The 16,252-nt window shown below is 43.8% G+C and overlaps 1 protein-coding gene across 4 annotated transcripts in view; it reads right to left on the minus strand.

Moving 5' to 3' along the window:
- The window catches only part of UBR3 (ubiquitin protein ligase E3 component n-recognin 3), a 327,861-nt gene that overhangs the window by 267,941 nt on the left and 43,668 nt on the right, over nucleotides 1–16,252 (minus strand). For all 4 annotated transcript variants that reach the window (XM_073633943.1, XM_073633941.1, XM_073633940.1 and 1 more), the window contains exon 2: nucleotides 14,116–14,255. In XM_073633943.1, coding sequence (XP_073490044.1) covers nucleotides 14,116–14,255 — 140 coding nt within the window. The remainder of the gene's footprint in view (nucleotides 1–14,115; nucleotides 14,256–16,252) is intronic.

The following is a 16,252-nucleotide window of genomic DNA, read 5'->3' on the forward strand; positions in this document are numbered from 1 at the left end:
AGTGTCAATATTTTGTGTGGTCACTATTATTTCCCAGCACTGCCTTAACCCTCTTGGGCATGAAGTTCACCAGAGGTTCACAGGTTGCCACTGGAGTCCTCTTCCACTACTCCATGACGACATCACGGAGCTGGTGGATGTTAGACACCTTGCGCTCCTCCACCTTCCGTTTGAGGATGCCCCACAGATGATAAATAGGGTTTAGGTCTGGAGACATGCTTGGCCAGCCCATCACCTTTACCCTCTTCTTTAGCAAGGCAGTGGTCGTCTTGGAGGCGTTTTTGGGGTCGTTATGTTGGAATACTTCCCTGCGGCCCAGTATCCAAAGGGAGGGGATCATGCTTCGCTTCAGTATGTCACAGTACATGTTAACATTCATGGTTCCCTCAATGAACTGGAGCTCCCCAGTGCCGGCAGCACTCCTGCAGCCGCAGAACATGACACTCCCACCACCATGCTTGACTGTAGGCAAGACACACTTGTCTTTGTACTCCTCATCTGGTTGCCGCCACACATGCTTGACACCATCTGAACCAAATAAGTTCATCTTGGTCTCATCAGATCACAGCTTAGTCTGCCTGTCTTCAGCAAACTGTTTGCGGGCTTTCTTGTGCATCTTTAGAAGAGGCTTCCTTCTGGGACGACGGCCATGCAGATCAATTTGATGCAGTGTGCAGCATATGGTCTGAGCACTGACAGGCTGACCCCCCCACCCCTTTAACCTCTGCAGCAATGCTGGCAGCACTCATACATCTATTTCCCAAAGACAACCTCTGGATATGACGCTGAGCAACGTGCACTCAACTTCTTTGGTCGATCATGGCAAGGCCTGTTTTGAGTGGAACTTGGCCATCGTGCTGCAGCTCAGCTTCAGGGTCTTGGAAATCTTCTTACAACCTAGGCCATCTTTATGTTGAGCAACAGTTCTTTTTTTCAGACCCTAAGAGAGTTCTTTGGCATGAGGTGCTATGTTGAACTTCCATTGACCAGTAAGAGCGTGCGATTGATAACACCAAATTTAACACACCTGCTCCCCATTCACACCTGAGACCTTGTAACACCAAGTCACATCACACCGGGGAGGGAAAATTACTAATTGGGCCGAATATGGACATTTTCAATTTTCACTTGGGGGTGTACTCACTTTTGTTGCCAGCGGTGTGTTGAGTTATTTTGAGGGGACAGCAAATTTCCATTATATATATATATATATACACACACACACACACACATACACACATACACACATACACACACACAATGCCTTGCATTTCTATTTAAACTAAAAGGGTGGTTTTACAAGGTAAGGGTTCACATATACGTTAAGATTTGTTTTTCTTCGTCATAATTGAGTTGACAAGGTTTTCACATGGGCTACAGTAGGAAGTGAACTTGTATCCAAAACACTAAAATAAAAATATGTTGTTTGCACATTCTTGTAAGGCCAAAAGGTCTAAGGCCTGGTTCATAAAGATTTTGATGCAATTCAGGTGCGATTATATAGCGCGACTTATTGTCGATTTTGTACTTGATTTTATGCCTAGTAGTCGAGCCACTACTACTACTTTTTAGCCCTGGTTCACACCGATGCAATTTCTGATGTGCTCCAGAACGCATGGAATCGCATGACAGGTGGAATAACATGACTTTCTTTGAAGGCGGTTTAAATATATGCAGTGCAAATCCAATGATATTTTAAAAAGGGTCCTGCATAAATTTAGAGTGGTGAAATTTTTAGCTCCATAGACTTGACTGGTAACTGCATGCAAAACGCTTATCTGTCCTAAAGTATCACAATTCTAGTATGTTCTTGTGGAGAGTGAGAAAAGCTGTATGCAAATTGTATGAAAAATGCATTAGAATTGCATCTGAACCACATCAATACGCACTGCAGCAGCTTCTTCAAATTGCACTGCAAAACAGATTCAACTTGCACTGCATGAGCGTGAACCTATGCTTAGGGACCAAACATTTGCTTGGAAGCGGGGTTTTAAAAAAAATAGAAAATCACTTTCCGAATAACGACAGAATCACATGTACATGCAATTTCTGTGCAATTCCGCTGAGGTCTACGGGGCCAAAAATCACACTGGAATCCCACCATAGTGCAGTAACCTTTTCTAAAATCACTCCATGTCGCATTTGAACAAGCATCATTGAAAACAATGTGATAAAGTTCTGTGCGACTCCATTCATAAATCGCACTAGTGTCAACCAGGCCCAAATTATTTCCTATATATTTCCTTCCTTCAATGAAATCAAACCTGGTGATCACACCAGCCAAAAGGTATCCACAGGCCAAGCTTCCTTTTGTATGGTGACAACACTTGCAGTTATGCCACCCTTAACTGCACAAGTCTGATTTGGACTATAAGCCGCCATATTAACGCATACTAAAAGTGAATATTGCATGGAGAAAAAGATGACAATATTGATAGAATATATTGGTATTTATTTTTTTATAAAAAAGAACCAAAATATGATCCCGTTTAATCAACAGTGCTTTACCAAAAAATAAATAAATAAAGGTTCTTTAACCTCTTGTCACCCACATAATGCATATGTGCGACAGCAAACAGTGTGGGCTTTATCGCCCACACACCACACACATGGGCAGCTAAAGACACTTCTTGGTCTAGCGATAAAAAGTCTGCAGGAATGACTCCCAATCATGTGACAGCCAATCAGAGTGGTCATGTTATCAGTGGATGCGTCCTGCTCCCACGGTGTAAAGACCCTAATAAAGGGATGCCAGTGCTGAGTGGGAAAGGGTTAAAACCCAGCTCTGGGAATTACAAAACACTACCATGGAAAATTGCTCATTAACTCTAGGGGATAAGAAATTAGATGTAATACTTACCTTAAGCTTCACCCGACTGGAGGACCACCTACATGTTCAATGCAAGACTATTGGTCTTGTAATGTACTTTATGTCAGTGTGTGACTACGAAACAGTGTCTAATAGAGGAGGCTTCAGGGGACCAGTCACGCAGATGGAAGGAGCCTGCCCAATTGATGAATAATGGAAAATTGTTACCAATACTTACCGTAATTTTCCTTTCCTGGCTCTGCCTCATGCCAGTAACCTTGGGTCAATTTCACCCCTTGACCCCGTATAGGACATCCCTGAATAGATCAATAAAAAGGCCACCAGTACTTGGTGCAGGTGTTCTGTAAATATCCCACGATGGACTAGGGAGGGTGTGTACTGGCATGAGGCAGAGCCAGGAAAGGAAAATTATGGTAAGTATTGGTAACAATTTTTCGTTTTCCTGGCTCAGCCTCAAGCCAGTAACAGGGAGGGAGTAAAACAAAACCACCAACACCAGGTGCTGCTTAGAATTAATTTATTATTTGGACAAAGCAAAAGCCAACACAGAAGCTTCCACAATATCAATTGGGAGGAAGCTACATCAAGCTTGTAATGCCTGATAAAGGTATTAGGGAAACTCCAGCTGGCCGCCCCATAGACCACATCCATCGAGACCTTGGACCAGGCTGCCCAGGAGGAAGAAAACTACCAGAGCAATGTGCCCGAATCTCTTGAGGGGGAAAAGGCCTTCCTGCGAGTAAGCTGATTGAGTACACCTTACCACCCATGTTAAGCTGATCTTGGGGAGAGCTGGCATGCACAACTTAGGACCCTTCGGAAATACGAAGAGAGCGCTGGACTTTCGGAATTATTCTGTTCTCTCTGTATATGTTGTAGAATAGAGTTTAGATCCAACTTATGCAAATCCGAACCTTTGGGCTCAGTGTTGAGGGTTTAAAAAAACCTGGAAGGGCCGACTGGCAATTAAAGTGGAACTTCCGTGAACCTTAGGCAAGAAATTTGGAGAAGGCCTTAACACCACTTTGACCAGAAAAAAGGTGCAGTACGGCTCCTTGCAGGAGAATGTAGCAATGTCAAAGATTTGCCTAGCTGAGACAATAGCTGTAAGAAACACTGTCTTCGAAGTGAGGTAATATAATGGACAGCTCAAATCCGGAGCAAACGGAGACTTCAGCAACTCCCCCAGACCCAACGGAAAATACCGCAATCGAAATATCGGATGTATTGGAGGTCGTATTTTAATTGCCGCTTTTACAAATCTGACCACAGCGGTTCCTTGGACCAAGAAGTGTCAGTCAATGCCGAAACCTGTACTTTAATGGTATTGCAGCTTAGGTCTAATTTCAGTCCTGATTGAAGAAATCCCAGCTCATTCACCACCGAGGGGGACTGAAAGGAAAATCCTTGTTGAACAGTCTAATCTTCCAATCTCTGCCATGCTCGGCTGTAAGTATACCTGGTCAAGATCTTCCTTGCCAAAGGGAGGTTTACATGACCGAAAACGAAAAGATTAAGGCCCCTCAGTTTGCTCCTTTCAACTGCCATGCAGTCAAGGCTAGTCGGGCAAGATCTGGATGAAACTGGCCGTTTTGGAGAAGCAGGTCTCGGGCTTGAGGCAATCCAATTGGAGGGCCCGTTGCGAGGTGACAAAGAAGGGGGAACCATGGCATCCTCGACCAGATTGGGGCGATTCCTCCTTCACAATCTTCAGCAATGACTTGAGAATCAGGGCCATTGGAGGGAAGATGTATACCAGACTGAAGCCCCACTTCTGGAAAAGGGCATCCTGGGCTAGAGCTTGTGGGTGAAAGAAGCGGATGAAAAGCTGTGGGGTCTGACAATTGTCTGGAGTCGTATGAGTATTACCTCAGGAGTCCCCCACCGTGCGAAGATATCCGACAGATACTTCGGGTTCAGCTTCCATTCCCTGTGGCTAGAGAATCTACGGTTTAGCTGACTTGTTAGGGTGTTTTGAGAACCCGGAAGGTACACTGCCGACAGGTCCAGCAAACTCGAAGATTTCCGATGTGACTTGGAGAAGGCACAGATTCCTCGCTCTCCCAGCTTCATCACATAAGATAAGAAACCAAAGCCTTGTCGTCCATCAGAAGTATGACTTGAGTGATGGGAAAGAATGCTTTTAGGGCTTCACCGCTGCACTCAATTCTAGCAGATTGGAGGAACACGGGAGCTGAGAGTACCAAGTTTCCCGAGTTCACAGGCCTTGGCAACGAGCACCCCAACTCCGCAGACTTGCATCTGACGTGATGAATACCCAGCTCACTGGGTTGATGGGCTTATCCCAGGAAAGGTTAACCCCTTGGCTCCACCACTGCTGGTTGTCTTGAATAAAGAGCAGAACATCGACTTTCTGATGTCGCTATCCCCGAGGCCCCTGCTCAGATGGCAACTCTGGAATCTCTGCTGGAATACAAGCTGTCAGGCTTCCCAGAAAACATACAGTGGGGACAGAAAGTATTCAGACCCCGTTAAATTTTTCACTCTTTGTTATATTGCAGCCATTTCCTAAAATCATTTAAGTTCATTTTTTTCCTCATTAACCACTTTCCGCCCGGTCTATAGCAGATTGACGGCTGGGCGGTGATTCAGTTATCCTGACTGGGCGTCATATGATGTCCAGCAGGTGGAGGCTCTTTACCATGTGATCAGCCGTGTCCAATCACGGCTGATCATGATGTCAATAGGAAGAGCCGTTGATCGGCTTTCCCTCACTCTCCTGACAGGGGGGGTCTGCGCAGCCCCCCCCCCCCCCCGGATGCCCGCACTAGACCACCAAGAAGCCGCCAGGACCACCAGGGAAGGGGGCAACATGCGGATGGCCAGGTATGTACCCTATGGCCATCCACATGTGCCCAATGTGCCAAGTCTGTGCCCAATCTGTGCCAATCAGTGCCCACAAATGGGCACCATTATATTTCAGTGATGCCCAGCAATGCCACCCATTAGTGTTATCAGTGCCACCAGTGTCATCAGTGTCCATCGGTGCCACCTGTCAGTGCCCATCCGTGCCCACCTATCAGTGCCACCCATAAGTACCCAGTGCCACCTACGAGTGCCCATCAGTGCCACCTACGAGTGCCCATCAGTGCCGCATACCAGTGTCACCTATCAGTGCCACCTCATCGGTGCCGCCGTATAAGTGGGCGTCAGTGCAGCCATATCAGTGGCCGTCATTGAAGAAGAAAACCTTTAAAAGATTTTAACAGAAACAAAGAAAAACTTGTTTTTTTTTCAAAATTTTCGGTCTTTTTTTTTTATTTGTTGCGCAAAAAATAAAAACCACAGAGGTGATCAAATACCATCAAAAGAAAGCTCTATTTGTGGGAACAAAATGATAAAAAAATTTGTTTGGGTATAGTGTAGCATGACCGCGCAATTGTCATTCAAATTGCGACAGCGCTGAAAGCTGAAAATTGGCCTGGGCAGGAAGGTGTCTAAGTGCCTGGTATCGAAGTGGTAATGTACACACAGCACCCCATATTTACAGAAAAACACAGAATTGTTGACATTTTTGCAGATTTATTACAAAAGAAAAACTGAAATATCACATGGTCCTAAGTATTCAGACCCTTTGCTCAGTATTTAGTAGAAGCACCCTTTTGATCTAATACAGCCATGAGTCTTTTTGGGAAAGATGTAACAAGTTTTTCACACCTGGATTTGGGGATCTTCTGCCATTCCTCCTTGTAGATCCTCTCCAGTTCTGTCAGGTTGGATGGTAAACATTGGTGGACAGCCATTTTTAGGTCTCTCCAGAGATGCTCAACTGGGTTTAAGTCAGGGCTCTGGCTGGGCCATTCAAGAACAGTCATGGAGTTGTTGTGAAGCCAAACCTTCGTTATTTTAGATGTGTGCTTAAGGTCATTGTCTTGTTGGAAGGTAAACCTTCGGCCCAGTCTGAGGTCCTGAGCACTCTGGAGAAGGTTTTCGTCCAGGATATCCCTGTACTCGCATTCATCTTTCCCTCGATTGCAACCAGTCGTCCTGTCCCTGCAGCTGAAAAACACCCCCACAGCATGATGCTGCCACCACCATGCTTCACTGTTGGGACTGTATTGGACAGGTGATGACCAGTGCCTGGTTTTCGCCACACATACCGCTTAGAATGAAGGCCAAAAAGTTCTATCTTGGTCTCATCAGACCAGAGAATCTCATTTCTCACCATCTTGGAGTCCTTCAGGTGTTTTTTTTAGCAAACTCCATGCGGGCTTTCATGTGTCTTGCACTGAGGAGAGGCTTCCGTCGGGCCATTCTGCCATAAAGCCCCGACTGGTGGAGGGCTGCAGTGATGGTTGACTTTCTACAACTTTCTCCCATCTCCCGACTGCATCTCTGAAGCTCAGCCACAGTGATCTTTGGGTTCTTCTTTACCTCTCTCACCAAGGCTCTTCTCCCCCGATAGCTCAGTTTGGCCAGATGGCCAGCTATAGGAAGGGTTCTGGTCATCCCAAACGTCTTCTATTTAAGGATTAAGGAGGCCACTGTGCTCTTAGGAACCTTAAGTGCAGCAGAATTTTTTTGTAACCTTGGCCAGATCTGTGCCTTGCCACAATTCTGTCTCTGAGCTCTTCAGGCAGTTCCTTTGACCTCATGATTCTCATTTTCTCTGACATGCACTGTGAGCTGTAAGGTCTTATATAGACAGGTGTGTGACTTTCCTAATCAAGTCCAATCAGTATAATCAAACACAGCTGGACTCAAATGAAGGTGTAGAACTATCTCAAGGATTATCAGAAGAAATGGACAGCACCTGAGTTAAATATATGAGTATCACAGCACAGCAAAAATGTCAAGAATTCTGTGTTTTTCTGTCAATATGGGGTGCTGCGTGTATATTAATGAGGAAAAAATTAACTTAAATGATTTTAGCAAATGGCTGCAATATAACAAAGAGTGAAAAATTTAAGGGGGTCTGAATACTTTCCGTCCCCACTGTATACCTCTGCAGACCGTAACCAAGGGTGCAGGCCTCTGAGGAAATGTATCTTTCTTGCTCCGGAAGGAACACCTTGCACTGAAGAGTGTCGAACGACCTCTCTAGATACACAAGGTTCTGACATGGAACAAGTCAGATTTCTTTCTGTTCTATCATCCATCCAAACTCTGCTAGAGTGGTCAGGACTTGGTCCCAGTGCTGCACTAGAAGGTCCTTGGAGTAAGCGAGAATGAAGATGACGTCCGGGTAATGAAAAACTCTTATGCCCTGCTGTCGGAGATAAGCGAGCATTGTGATCATAAGCCTCGAAAAAGGTTCCTAAGCCCGAACAGAAGACATCTAAATTGGAAATGGTTGCCTGTGAAGAAAAACTTAAGATATACCTTAGACCGAAATCATTCATACGCCTGGACAGACTACTGCGATTATGGTTTTGAGCGTCTTCACGCGGAAGGACTGGGGCCCAGGGAAGAATTTAGGGTTTTTCTTTTCTTATGAACACCCTTAAAGACCCACTAATCCATAATCCTGTCCGACCAGATATAGCCAAAGAGAGCTAATCTTGCCCTACTGGCGATGTCTGGAAGGACTTGGTTGAAGCCTTTGTAAGCTGAGGACCTTTGGATTTGGCCTGATCCGCAAGTGGGAGAACTCTCTATTTGGCCTATAAGATCGGTCAACCTTGAACCTTTCTGTTTGGCCGAAAGGACTGAGGCCGACACACAGTTAAAATGGCTGCAGCCAAACTCAGTGGAGGGAGATTTCTGCAGCATATCTGGCAAGTACACAATCACAGCATATATAAAATAAATATGCAAAGTGGTTGGAGGGAAGCTTCAGAATGGCAAAGATGTTTTTATTACAAATTATATGTGCAGACTGCAGTCCCTCTTAAAATAGCAAAGGTATTGGACGGCAAGCTAAATATGAATTAGAGACCATGGGAAGAGCCATGTGGCAACTAATGGTTGAGCCCGGGTATGACCAGATGATGGTCCCGCAAAAGCTGAAGATGGGTTGTGCTGTACAGGATAATGCTTAGCCTTAGCTTAGGGCAGTACCTGAGGAAAAACACCCTTTTGTGGCTTCTATGTGAAGAACCCCTCCGCCAATAAGTAAGGTCATTGACAATATGCAGTACAAGGTATACAGTTGCCCATACAGGAATCCCCTACCTATAAGCAGATTTCAGTGCCTCATCCATTGGGACTAGCGAGCTAATCCTGGGCTAGAAATATATATAGTCAGGAACCAAGAAAGGAAGGAAGGTATAAGCAAGCCAAAAGAAAGACAATCCCTAGGTAGAACCCCCCAGAACTCACTCACCCATTGCAACAGCTCACGGGAAGGTATCAGGAAGAATCCTTTAGGCAGACTACCAGGCAAGACAGCTGGAACATGACAACCATCAGTCTGCATAACTGCCAATCATGTGAGGGAGCAGGAAGACAGCATAGAACAGAGCACTCACAGTACCAGTGGGACAGGCAGAAAACCAGCGGCTGTATTGTCCAGACCAAACCCAGGCCTTTCAAACACCGTATATCCCCTTTCCCTGCAATGGGAAGCGGTGCTTCTCTACACCAATCGACAATCAGAAGAGTCCTAGTGACATCATCAACCCCCGCCGCTGCCGACAGAATGCAGGAGGAGCAAAAGCTGAGGAAAGAAGAGGGCCGGGACACACAGCAAGGGATGACGTCATCGATCGGTGCCTAGCTTGCATTGAGTCTTGCCGCCTGTCAGCTTTGCTACAGCCAACAGTGAGAGGTAAGAGAGCGAAAAAGACCCAGGATGGCTGCTCTAGATACCAGGCGTAAAGCATCTTATGCCTGTGCCGGCACCAGGGGTGCCCACTATCAGGTAGATTTACCCCCAACAAGGGACCATCTACCGCAGGGACTAACGGCAGGGTAACACGAAACAGGAACGTCCGGAGCAAGGACAGAATAAGAACACCTGCACCAGATACTGGTGGCCTTTTTATTGATCTATTCAGGGATGTCCTATAAGGGGGCAACGGGCAGAGTTGACCCAAGGTTACTGACATGAGGCTGAGCCAGGAAAAGATATTATGCCCTAATCCTCATCCCTTAGAGTTAATGAGCATTTAACCCTTGCATTACAAGGGGGCCCTGCTGAAAGGTTGTTCTTTGGAAATCAAAGAGGTAGACATTAATGAATGTTTAGTTCTACTTTCAGAATTATAAGCTACCCGACTCCTATAAATCTTGCAGGTCATAGTTTATTACTGAATACAAAAATTATAATTGTAGTTTGCAACTTAATATTCACGATGTTCATTTTCAGCTGTAAGTCTTGGAAGAAGAACACGTATTCAGATGATCAGCAGATCTTTAACAAGCCAAAGCAAAAAAAAAAAACCTTACAATCTGTATATCTTCCCACAAGAAACATGTCACAAACACAGATGTCATAGCTGGAAGAAGGCAAAAGCTTTTATCACTACTACTGCACCATTTATGAAAGATTTCCATGTAATGCAGAAGTAACTGGCATTTCTGCAATAGATCTCAAATGTATAGACTTGTAAATATTTATAGTATATACACATGAACAGAATAAGCAAAATGGCACTTTGTGGCACTTTCAAAGCGCTTTGGAAGCACTGTCCATTCATTGCAATGGGCAGGGCGGGTTGGGAGTGCCAAATACAGTGCTCCCTAACCACCCCAAAGATGCTGCTTGCAGGACTTTTGGTATCGTCCCGCAAACGCACCGGCCGAGTGTGAAAAGTCACACTGCAGTGAAAGGGAGGCAGTTTTCAGGCTCTTAGCGGAGGCTATTTCTGGTGCCTTAGGCACCTGAAACACCCAGTGTGAAGAGGGGGGGGGGGGGGGGTCGAACTGTATTAATAAAATAAAAATTAAAAAAAAAAAAAACCCACACACACACAAACTAAGGGTAACCCAACAACGTTTTACAGTACTTAACAGCTTAGGAATCCTAAAAGCTGCATTTACTTTTACATAATCTCATGACCTTACAACCAACCAGCTTACCCACAAAAGGAGAATAAAAAGTAAAGCGGCTATACTCGCTGGCTGTGGGCTTTTTTTTTCTTGTTTTGTTTTTTTGTTCCAACACCAGATTCCTACACCCACGCTATACAGTGCAGATAAACAAATCTCTCGATGCAGCTATTGTATTGTGACCACCGGCCCTGCTGGTTGTCAAAATGCATCTGCAACAAAATGTATCTGAGAGAATATACAGGTAGTTACGTTTTATCAAACGATATTTACATAACGCTTTCTCAAATGTATACTTTCAGAAAGAAAAAAGAAAAAAAAAGTATTTTCTTACAAACACAATTTAATCCCCTTTTTTTTTGTTTTTTGTTTTTTTTACAAAAAATGATGTAGTGTTCAGTAAATATATATAGCCAAATAAGTCAAGCTTTAAATTGTGTACACCCGCAATAGTGTGAAAAATTATGACACCCAATATTATCAACAGGTGGTGCGGTCGGCAACATTACAGCTCATTAGTTTAGGGCAGTGTTTCCTAAACATTTTTTTTTTTTTTAAAGACGAGACACCCTTTAAAATTATGGGCAAGCTCAAGGCACGCCTTCTTAAAATGTAAAAAAAAAAACTAAACTAATAGTTTTACATAAAGCAGCAACATCCACACCTGCAAGACACCCAACGTTGCACACTGGTAATGACTACCATGTTTCTCCGAAAATAAGACCGGGTCTAATATTAATTTTGGCTACAAAAAATGCATTAGGTCTTATTTTCAGGAGATGCCTTATTTGTCCCGTCTTCTCTCCCCTTCTCCCTCCCTGTCAGCTCAGGATTCAGCATATCTGTAATCCCCAAAATAAACCCTAGTTAAAGTCCTTGTAAAATCATTTAATCCATTCTGTAAATGAATTATATAATGTCCAGTGTGTGTCTTCATGTAACAATGTAGAAAATACTTTATTTACGGCACCGCTGGGTGCTCACATGACCCGCCAGAGCTCTTCTCCACACTGCTGAAGGAGATGCCGAGATCCCCGCTGACGTAAGCCCTGCTCTGAGCGCTGCAGAAGGAGAGGCCACTGACGTCACCCGGGAGGAGAGCTCCGACGGGCCACATGAGCGCACAGCAGCGCTGCAAATAAGGTATTTTCTACAATAAAGTTACATAAAGACACACACACTGGACATTATATAATCATTTTACAGTATGGATTACATGATTTCACAAGGACTTTAACCAGGGCCTATTTTCAAGGTAGGGCTTATATTGCATCCATCCTAGAAAATCAAGATATGTCTTATTTTCGGGGAAACATGGTAATATTCTAGATCTCCTTCAGTTTATCTCTATCATTCAGCTAATGTGACCACAGTGCTAATACAGAGTGGCAGGGGAAAGGGCAAACAAGGGTGCGGATGATGTCATTGGTTGTTAGGACGCCGTCAGCTAGAAGGTTGTAATGGTGCACAATGGAAACCTGTGGCTGTGTGTAACTGAAAGGCAGGATTGATCCACCCTCTGGCTTGTGTACAGTTTTTGGGCAATTTTAAGGGATTTTGCCAAGGCACCCTGGTTGAAAAAGGTTGGTTGAGAGTTAACCATAAACAAGGAACATAGAATTACTGCTTTTGCTTCAATGTGCACAGTGATATAAAATGCGTGTGTGTGGTGCAATTGCAGTTTACATACACGTGCGCAGCCTAAGGCCTGATTCACACTTATGCATTTTTAGTGCTTTTTGCATTTTGCAGATTTGGACTACAGAACGTGTTCCATAGGAAACCATGTTTAATGGGCTGTAGTGCAAATCTGCATAATGCAAAAAGCATAAAAAATGCATAAGTGTGAATCAGGCCTAAGAATGCATTTGCATTAGTGGGTGTGACAGGGGCAGCTTTTCCATATTTGTTTTGCTTTTTTTGTGCATTATTTTAACTTTTTCTCCATTTTTTTTTTTTTTTAACATTTAACTTTATTTCTAACAAGCCTCCATTTGATATTTTCTCTTTATGGGGACATCAGGGGTTTATTAGACTCCCAACGTACCCCCTGACAACCACTGTGACTATTTAAGCAAAGATCCTGGAGTGTTTGAGTGGGGGCGTCACTATACTGATGCCCAGATAACTTTTACATTAAAATTAGGAGCTGGCTAAGCAAAACAGAAACAAGCTCACAGCTGCTACTGCAGCCCATGAGCTTGTCTTAAAAACTTCATATGGACATATGTAGTAGTAAAAGCGGTTGTAAAGGCAGAAGGTTTTTTAATCTTAATGCATTCTATGCATTACGATAAAAAGCCTTCTGTGTGCAGCAGCCGCTGTCCCCCCCCCCCCCCAATACCTACCTCAGCCCCATCTCGATCCATCGATGTCCACGAGTCCCTAGGCCGTCTGGCACTCTCCCTCCTGATTGGCTGAAACACATAAGCGGCGCTATTGGCTCCCACTGCCATCAAAAAAAAAAGGAAGAAGGAGCACACATTCAGGAGGGGATTACTATGCTATCACTTTGCTATGATGGCTATCTGCTGAACACATTCATAGAATGTATCAGGAAAACACAGTATTTAATAGGTCTAGTTGATTTTTTATGAACCAAGTAAAATATCACAGCAGTACTCAATACTTTTTAAGGGCTCTCCAATCTCCCTTCATCTAAAGTGTGCAAAATTATGGAAATACTATCAATATGGTGCATCGTTTTATTCTGAAGCTGGACTAATGAGCCCCTGAAATGTATTGGGTATTCCGGTGACTTTTACTTTGCCAAAAAAAATCAAATGGATATATTAAAAATCATTGGTGCTCTCACTTTTTAATTTTTTTTATTACTACTAAGGTGACCTATGCTGCGTATACTAGTTAACAGAAGGTTGCCCTCACTCCATACCTGCAAATTATCCTTTATACTAGTGTCCAGTGCACCAGCAAAACTTCAATCTGAGAACAGAACAGTAGAAACAGCCATTGCGGATGCAATCCAAAGTCACCTGAAGTCTGAGAGGCTGGCTTGTCAACTGTATGCTATGACTACGGACTAACGTCCGAAACGCGTAGGCTGTTTTACAGCTTTGTACATGTATTTAAATAAAGAAATACTATTTTGGATGTCATCCTGAGTGCCGACCATCCCTTTCCTTATTCTTGTCAACTGTATGACCTCAAACTGTTCTCATACATCATACACAACCTTTGACTGGCAGTTTGTGAGGTCAAGCAGCAGTTCTAACTTTTCCCTACCCCATCCAAAACTAGAAAGTGGCTAGATTTCAATATTATTAAAATATAATAAAGACAACAATCAAAGCATTATGCTCATACATAATTACCTGGCTCACTGTAGCCATCTCTTAAGTACTGAATTAGATAGAAGATGAAGCGAGGGATCACTAGCTCAGTCATCACCAGTAAATCTTGTGGCACGGCAGGAACACATGAGCTAGATTTAACTCTGTGACGCTTGCAAAATCTGAAAAAAGATTAAGAAAAAAAGTAATTTAAACATTGTCATTAAGGTGGACTGTAAAGGTGGTCATAGATGGATCAAAATTTGGCTGGTTCAGACGGGGTGGCCAAATTTCAATCAGCGTCTGGCCGCCCCTGTTTGACAAAAGTCAACTGCTAGAATGACTTCTATCAAATGAACAAGTTGGAAAACTTTTGTCAATAAGTGTCTTCAGCTGCTGATCTGTGTATTCTGACAGCACTGAGTCCTGCTGTCAGAATACAATGTCCCGGGCAGGGTGAATTCCTCCATCCACCTCGTTTGTGTGGATGAAAAAAAAAAAAAAAATAATAATAATAATAATAATAATAATAATAATAATCACATATGGCCAGCTTCAAGGGATATTAAAGTCTTTTTTTTTTGGTTTAAAAATAACATTATTATACAGGATTTATATAGTGCCAACAGACAATACTATTACAATACAATCTGATACAAGAGGAATCAGAGGGTCCTGCTCATTAGAGCTTACAGTCTAGAAGGGAGGGTCAAGCGATACAAAAAGTAATAACTGTGGGGGCTGAGCTGAAATAATAGTACAGTTGTTCGGTGTGGGCAGGATTGTTTTTTTTTTTTTTTTTTTTTATAGGATTTTTAATAGATTCAATTGATTTTTATTTGGCAATGTTAAGAGTCACAGGAGTACCCAATACATTTCAGAAGCTCATTAGTCCAGCTTCATCAGAACTAAGCAATGCACCATATAGATAGTATATCCATAATTTTGAACACTTTAGATGAAGGGAGATAGGAGAGCCCCCAAAAAGTATTGACTACGGCTGTGATTTTTAACTCAACTGGACCTATTAAATACAGTTTTTTCCTGATACATTCTACGAATGCACTTACCAGGTAGCTATCATAGCAAAGTGATAGCATATTAATCCCTTCCTGGATATAAACATGTTATACTTAACTGCTCTGTCCAGTGGTTTTGCACAGAGCAGCCCAGATCCTCCTCTTCTAGGGTACCGCAGCAAGCATGTTGCTATGAGGGCAGCCGATGCTCTGTGTGTCCATTTAGACACGGAGCTGAGGCTCAGCTCCTCCCCATTTCACCTCATTGGCTCACTGACTTTATTCGACAGCAGACAATGGCGCCCGCTGTGTGTCTCAGCCAATCAGGAGGGAGAGTCCCAAACAACCGAGCCTCTCGTGCAACATCGCTGGATCAAGATTGGGGTCAGGTACGTATAAGGGGGGCTGAGGGGGCCTCCTGCACACTAAAAGTTTTTTTTATCTTAATGCAAAAAATGCCTTAAGATGAAAAAAAAAAAAAAAAAAACGTCTGCCTTTAGAACCACTTTAAAAAGGAGAAGTCCAGCCTGAGCTCGTTTGGATGAGCTTCTCCTAAGGGTCACAGGAGTAAAATTCAGTTTGCATTCCTGTGACCTGTTTTCAGCAGAGAGTGGTCTGAAGTGCGCTCTCTGCTGACGTCACTGGAATCAGTCAAAGCAGCGTGTCATCACAACAATAAAGTCTGGATTGGCCAGGTGCCTGGACCAATGCCTGTCACAGCTTCTCAGCGAGCCACTTAGAGACCGAGATGGCCGCTCCCTGTCCCTCCACAGCTCAGCGCTCCAGTGAGCGTGGAGCAGCAGAGAGGAGATCTGCTGACTGACAGGCAGTAGCTCTCCACTCATGGAGGTGAGAGAACCGAGCCATCAGTGGTGTTCAATCGCTCGGTTCTCAGTGCAGAGACACCGGGGGACAGATGCAGCATCGGACCGATGCTGCATCCACCTAGGTAAGTATGATGGTTTAAAAAAAAAAATACTTCTCTTTCAAGTACCAATGTCACTTGATAAAGGTGTATCAAGACATACAAATACACTAAACCAGGGGTAGGCATCCTTAAAGAGGTGGAGTTCTATCTGAACAACATGGGAGAAGTCAAAGATCACCAGGCACAGTGTCGCCCCTTCACATCTGATTTAAACCTCTAATTGCCAGGCTAC

The sequence above is a fragment of the Aquarana catesbeiana genome, linkage group LG06 (assembly GCF_042186555.1).
Source record: "Aquarana catesbeiana isolate 2022-GZ linkage group LG06, ASM4218655v1, whole genome shotgun sequence".
Lineage (NCBI taxonomy): Eukaryota > Metazoa > Chordata > Amphibia > Anura > Ranidae > Aquarana > Aquarana catesbeiana.